The sequence below is a fragment of the Salvelinus alpinus genome, chromosome 12, assembly GCF_045679555.1.
Source record: "Salvelinus alpinus chromosome 12, SLU_Salpinus.1, whole genome shotgun sequence".
In the NCBI taxonomy this organism is placed as follows: domain Eukaryota; kingdom Metazoa; phylum Chordata; class Actinopteri; order Salmoniformes; family Salmonidae; genus Salvelinus; species Salvelinus alpinus.
The window spans coordinates 33,363,170-33,370,788 of NC_092097.1; the positions used below are offsets into that span (position 1 = coordinate 33,363,170).

Here is a 7,619-nt window from a genome sequence, read left to right on the forward strand (position 1 = left end):
CATAGGACTTGTTGTGTTCCCATGTAGACCATTTCAATGCTGACATTTTACAAACAAATTGTTTAAATATGGCGAAAGTTCATATTTTCAGTTGTTTTAATATAATGATAAATCCTGCAAAACCAATATTTTGAGGCTCATTAAAACTGAACCAACTATACACACAAGCTTAAACCTTCAACAAAACACCTGAGGTACTCTTTTTTTCCATTTTGAATTTCATTTGCTCTTATGTAGATATAGATGCCTACGGAGCTCATATGCAAAATCCCCTCACCAAGAACTGGACCTTTCCCAATCTGAAAGGCTCTGCGGGAGCCACTGATGTTTACCTGGATGTGCAGGGAGACCTGGGGACCCCATCCAGAAGGGTGAGTGAGTCAGAGAGTCATCTCCATTCTAATGAGAACTTTCGAAGAAGACCACATCCATTTACTCTGTGCTGACATGTAACATCTTTTTCATCTAAGTGCAAATGATGAAAGTATCACTCTTTATTCATATTTTAAGAGATAAGGCTGATAGAAAGACAGCTAGGGCCTTGATCACTGTCGCCTGTCAGTTGTCATCCCTTGTCAGCACCAGAGTCCCATTAGCATTGTGAGTGAGTGAGAGCTCCTCCTGCCTTTTCTCGGGTATGGGGGCGTTGCTGTGAAAACGAGAGGGAGAAGGGGTTTTGACTAACTTGTTTTTGACTCTCTCCCTTTGAATGGGCTGCGTTAATGCCAGACTGGAACTGAAATGCACAGAAAGTCCACAGCTTTTAACGCCAAGTTCTCCCTTTTTTTGAGAAATTAAGTTTATTGAGGGGAAAGAGTGCACAAAGAAATATGTGCATTTTAACAGCAGCAGTGTTTCCATCAAACTGGCTTGTTACGAATGAAGAGCTGTGCGTAATGACGTAGTGCACTTAAGTATAACTTGTATAACTTTTAATTTACCGAATAACTTCAGTTTATTTATGTGTTTAAAAAGTCCTGCGAAAACAGCAGATGTGCCCACTTGGCACAGGTACTCTAGCAAACAGCTCATTGATACAGTGTAGAGGGTACATGATGAGATTATGAATAAAAGCTAGATCATTTTAATTAGTCAATTAGCAGCTAAGCACTGATCATCATGTCACCAGCATACAAATTAACCCTTTACAATGGCAGATTTGGGCACTAATAAGCACCTAAATTGGAATGTGGTGGCTGTACAGTAACATGCTATACATGACATCAGAGCTCTGGCTCTGCACTTCACAGCGCTGTATGGGTTTTTCCTGGCAGCAGTTGTGAACTTGAGCACCGCGAGCGACAACAAGTTGCCCCCATCCCTCCCGGTAATTGGGCAACTTTTGCAACAACACAAAAATGTCTGTGTGCGGGAAATGTTAATTAAGATGACTCAATGTATTTTGAAAGATACATACAAGCAAGCCAAAGACCCGTGAGTCCAAATGTGCACTTCCAAATCATAAAACTCCTATACTTATACAGTGTCAAATGTTTCTGATCACTATGTCTGATGTACAGTTACAAGATGACATGGCGTCATACCCTGGGTTGTTCTGAACACAATGAGCTAATGTGTTTATTGTGGAAGAGAATCTGCTGCAGCACACGAACCTGAATGCACTCATGACTCCTTTCTATGCCCACCAACATTACCATCTGTTTCTCTGAACTGCCTTGTGAAGCCTAACACTGTAAGATCATGTTTTATAACTTCGCTAGTCATGTTGGAAATAGAACAACCTTTCAAATCATGCTCACCTGACCCAGATTGCTATTTATAATGGACTGTTTCTGGATTGGGTAAACAACAACAGTAATTGTGTGATGGCGGGGATGCAGGGTTGTCTTCAAAATTAAGTGTGCTTGCTCTAGATCCTTAACGGCACCACTAGGAGAGCTAAAATAAAAAGTACCTTTTATAGTTGAAGACTTCTTTGAGTCATAAAAGTGCATTGAAATTGCACACTTTGGAGAGGTGTGGCCACTTGGAGACGCCAGTTAGTCCTCTCACTCAAACCCTTGACATTTTTTGTCTTATGTTGGACCTAACCCACATTTTCCAGGAATAGTCTTATCATGCTACTGAATGTATCAAGAGTATTTATAAACAAATGGGGCAAAGTACAGTAAAAGTAAAATTAATATAAAATCAATAGTGTAATGTTTGGATTCAGTCTTGACAAGTGAACTGTTGTATTCTTACCTTTGATCTAATAATTTTCCCATTATCTCCAAACTGTCCCTTTCAATTGCTAACATGGTTATGCATTTCATATTTCTTCTATAAGAAACATTTCAATTTAGCCCTATCCATATAGACCAATTCTAACGAGTGTAAAGGGTTAAGACCTTCGAACATCAAACTTATCCCCATGCACATTCACCACCCTGTGAAATTCATCAGAACTTATTTAATCCGTAGCCTAATAAACTGTGCATGCTTTTCCATGTCGTAGTGAGAGGACCACACAAAAAAGCATTGCATGACTGCAAATTACTCACGATATGATGGTTGTTATATCAACATTTGCAAAATCAACAATATTCTATCCCAAAAAATCTGTTTTCACTACCATTTGTCACATTATCTATTTCACAGACAAAAAAATGATCCACCCTTGTTAAATGTATTTATACTGAACAAAAATATAAACGCAACATGTAAAGTGTAGGTCCCATGTTTCATGAGGTGGAATAAAATATCCTAGAAATGTTCCATACGCACAAAAAACATTTCTCAAATTTTGTGCACAAATTTGTTTACATCCCTGTTAGTGAGCATTTCTCCTTTGCCAAGATAATCCATCCACCTGACAGGTGTGGCATAACAAGAAGCTGATATAACAGCATGATCATTACACACATGCACCTTGTGCTGGGAACAATAAAAGGCCACTCTAAAATGTGTAGTTTGTCACACAACACAATGCCACAGATGTCTCAAGTTTTGAAGGAGCATGCAATTGGTATGTTGACTGCAGGAATGTCCACCAGAGCTGTTGCCAGAGAATTTAATGTTAATTTCTCTACTGTAAGCCGCCTCCAACGTTGTATTAGAGAATTTGGCATTACGTTCAATCTGCCTCAAAACCGCAGACCACTTGTAACCATGGACCTCCACATGAGCACAGCCACCCGGACAGCTGATGAAACTGAGGAGTTGACTGAATTCCTTATATGAACTGTAACTCAGTAAAATTGTTGAAATTGATGCATGTTCCATTTATATTTTGTTCAGTATAGTTTTGTTGACATTTAGGAAAGTTTACCAACAACGTCTGTTTCCATTAGGCCTGTCGTGAGTTTTTTTTATCCGACAGGTACTTTACTCGCATAAAAATGGTTGAATGGAAGCATGGTTACTGACTGTCGCAGAAATTACCACCAGGGACACCTGAAGTCAATATTAAATGAATCATTCTTTATTATCAGAAAGCTGGAGAGGTTCCAACAAAGTTAATGCACCAAGTAGTACACGTCTGTCAGAAGCTCCCCTGGGGCACTCCCGTTAGTTCTCTTATACTGCTTACACAGACAAGTTATATTTGCATGATTTAGCTTATTTATCATTCATCATTTATTATTCATTAACATTTGGTTCATGCATGTGACCAACCAATACCCCAATACGAGGCTTCTTCTCTCCAAGCTGAGACCTTGAAACAGAGACACCCCTTTCGGTTCTCAAAACAATGTTCTGGGCATACTGCCAAATTGCATTATACTGATAGTGAGGATTTCTCCCAGGCATGATCAATCAATCACTTGCATGAACCCAGTCAAATTGGTTTTTAGGAAAGCACAAACATAACATTTTCCTTCACATGACAAAAGCATTTCTTGAAGTCACAGATATTAATGCAACGGTGCACGTGTTGCCCTAGAACCTGTTAAATCTCACGTTGTCCTAAAATAACTAACTATAGCATAATTCTGTCCCCCTGTCCCTCCCTACCATCCATATCCTCCCCTGTTCCCCTCCACCCTCCCCCTTCTTCATGTGCCCACCTTTCCTCTCCCCCAAGAGTTTGAAACAGTGTGCCCCCCAGCGCCCCCTGGCCACTGACCCAGGCAGCCTCCCCCTGCCACTCCAGACAGGGCTCAGCCGGCGGGGTAAGGGGCGGACGCCCAGCGCCTCGGAGGTGGGGAAGGACGGAGGGCTGGAGCTGGTGAAGGAGAGACCAGAGGACCTCCAGTCCCTGAGAGAGACGCCTGAATCCCTCAGTGACTCCCTCTACGACAGCCTGTCCTCCTGTGGCAGCCAGGGCTAGGACCCAGGGACAGATGGGGGAGCAGAGGGAGAGATAGACCAACCGACACCCTTTAAACTACGGTTAATGATGCACGTCCATCCCTCCTTGTGATGGTGGCCCAGCCCATAAGGCAGACCAAGTTGAAGTACCTCCTTCCCTCTTCCACACACACCGCTCTCTCTGCTGACCCTGTCTACTTTGCTGAGATTTGATTAGTACTGCTGGAAAACTCACCCTCAGGTTGACTGATGTTCACACACACACACACCATTTGTGGAACTAGACTGAGAATTGGGCACTGTTGTTCTCCAAACAACAAGCATCTGATGACAGACCAGCTCAACTCAAATGTACACACTGATGAGATACATGGGAAAATAGCACCTCGTTCGAGACAGCCACACGATCACCATGGTCTGGATAATCTGAAGAATTGTTGTTAAATAATTTAACCAGGCTCCTGAAGTCGGCCCCAAGAAGTGGCTGGTATCAGGGGTTTTTCAAGTCTGTCCTGGATGTGGACATGTTTCAGTCATGGAAAACTGGCCAGCCATTAATGCCAGAAAACAACCACATTTTACTGCCCACTAAATATGTCGCAATGTGGGGATCGACTATAATAGACTTCCCTGTTTTCAGTTATGTTCTTTTTTTAACTGTTGTGCTTTGTTACATGTTATATATCATGTAATTTTATGTTAAATAAAAAAGTGTGGGTATGAATGGAAGGATGTGTGTATGTGAGTGAGACTTAATGCAGGGTCTCCACATTAGCTATGACCATGTCAATGAGCATCTGACAGGAGAAAAGAACTTCACACTTTCTCTGAAGCTGCCATATAGTGTACTGTTTCACAACCTACTGTAACACGTGTGACGTAACAGATAGTGGCAGATCATGACAACAGCCATTATATTACACTTATGACCAGACATTACCTAGTAGTGTATGTGTTATGGACAATGAAATGCGAAGAATCTCAACCAAGAGTCAAATGTTTTACATGTGTTTGATCCATTGTCAGACTGTTTTACATAGTGAAACATTTGTCAGGAATAATGCCATTATAACAGCATTATATAGGCAGCCTGTGACTGCGCCATTAACAATGAAGTTCTAAACTGAGCTGCTATTTAATACTCAAAATAGTTTGACAAGCTGAAAGAGTAAATAAGTAACACGATCCATCCACCTTTTATATACTATAAACTGAGTTGGTATACATGAGCCAGGATTCAATTCAAGACGCGTTAAAGAACAGCGTACTTTAACAGACTTTTTAAAGGTAATTTGTGCTTAACCTGACATGCACGGTGTTTACCATGAATGCGATCTATGTGAATGTCTGGGGAAAATGCCTTTAAAAGGCGCATTGTCGGCTGTTTAGTCCACTGCTCTATAACGCACCCTTCCAAAAATCTTGTTTGGCACAGGTTCCTGCCAGAAACGATTGAACCGATAACTCTACTTTGTCTAAAACGCTCCACTAAAGCAAAAAGATGGATGTAGGCCTTCCTTGTGAAGAAGTAACGATCCAGCCCCACTGAACATAGAGTAGTTGCTTACTTCTGCAATATGGGCCAATGTTTGCCTTTAACAGGCACAGACAGACACGCATTCAATCAATTTACTGTTGTACAATTAAGAAAGACAAAATGTCTGTGCTATAGGAATGTTAAAGACGGATCATTGTTCCATCACCATTGCTGTACTGCAGATGCTACACCATGATGTACACACAAGTGTTTTGGTAGGCTTACAGATATTTGTTGCAGGAGGAAGAGTATTGTTTCTAAACACATTTAGCATTCGTAAAAATCAGAGTTTATCCTAATGGAGAAGTGCTGTATTTAAATGTATTTCCTAAAGTGCACTACTCTGGTTAAAAGTAGTGCGCTATATAGGAAATGTGCTTCCATTTGGAATGCACCCCTTGTTTAAACGCCCACTTCAGAACAGCACCAAGAGACACTAAGAAGGACATGGACTCCTCCCTCCCTCCCAGCCCATGTACTTGATTATGTCCTCATAAGTAGTTCCATCCGCTTCATAACTCCCCACAAACTTCTTCAGGGATAAGACATCCTTGTGCTTCCAAACTCTGTGCTTTCAGAAGCATGTGATCTTTCCAAACTGACATGGATTAGACTTTTCTCGAGTTTACATTTTTTCATAATCCCACTTTGAACATTGCTTGTCCTTCAGCCCCCCCCCCCCGGGGTTAACAAAAGAACTACTGTGTTATACCATGGAAATGGATATCTGACTGTTACTGTATATACACTTCTCTGTGAGAACAGATAGATTTCAGTTGAAGAGGTTGTCTTCCAGAATATCTGCTGCCATTCCACCCTTTCGACCCCATCTGAATCATGGCTAAATGAAAACAAGTGTGTGACACGAAGCCCATAATCTTTAACAATCATCTCATAATAAAAATGTTTCCATGGGACATATTTAACACACAATCATTTTGTCTTGGATTACTGTGTTCTACATTGCGGCCAAAACATATACAACTAAATAATAACTAACCAACTACAGTACTTCAGATGGTAGCATTTTTCATTCCACCAGATTCCATTGGAAGTAACTGGGAGATCCATAGGTAGCTACATGTTAACACCATGATAACACACGTCATCTATCTGCAGGGAAGCCTTTATGGACTCCCTCTCTGTCAGTCAAACATGGGTCTTAGCAACACCATACACCTTAACTATAGCAATGCTGACCAGGATGGAGTGGCGTCGAGGTGAAATCTTTACTTAATATGTTTGCTTTATGGACTCATTTATCTCACTTCATTCAAAGAGGTTGTTGCAGCTCGATCTATTTGTTGTATTTATTTATTTATTTTTGAGGGCAAATCATAATCAATGAACTTTTTGTTATTGATGTCGTTGACATTGTTGTTATAGACGTTTTTATTCTGATACCCATTATTTTTGTACTATACTCTTATTTAATTAAAGTTATTTTTTTCCCATGAGAGGTCTGTGTTTGGTGTTCTGTTTCCTGGGGTATTCTCATTTTATTACTTTGATTGATTTTGTAAATAGTATTTCAAGTTATGTATATACCATTCACACTAGAACTTAAATAAAGCCATAAACCGTAATCTATTTTATCAAGGTTGTAAAAACAAAATTATGATGATTGTTAATTTATGTCTCAAAAAAAAAATGCAAGAACCCAACAAATAAAAATCTCTCTGAGCTCGCTTGCCATTCTTAATTTATTCATTCAAGGCTCTTGATTGAACGCCTCTTTCTAAAAGCTCGCAATATCGATGAAACATCAGAGCATGCTATGATTTTGAAACAAACAAGACTCTCTTGCTGTTTCAGTAGTCTGCAAATG

The 7,619-nt window shown here is 40.3% G+C and overlaps 1 protein-coding gene across 5 annotated transcripts in view; it reads left to right on the top strand.

Annotated features, from left to right (window-relative positions):
* Nucleotides 1-7,248, top strand: part of LOC139535924 (nck-associated protein 5-like) — a 115,360-nt gene extending 108,112 nt beyond the window's left edge. For all 5 annotated transcript variants that reach the window (XM_071335886.1, XM_071335887.1, XM_071335889.1 and 2 more), the window contains 2 exons: nt 238-371; nt 4,028-7,248. In XM_071335886.1, coding sequence (XP_071191987.1) covers nt 238-371; nt 4,028-4,273 — 380 coding nt within the window. In that variant the 3' untranslated portion in view covers nt 4,274-7,248. The remainder of the gene's footprint in view (nt 1-237; nt 372-4,027) is intronic.
* The last annotated feature ends 371 nt before the right edge of the window (nt 7,249-7,619 follow it).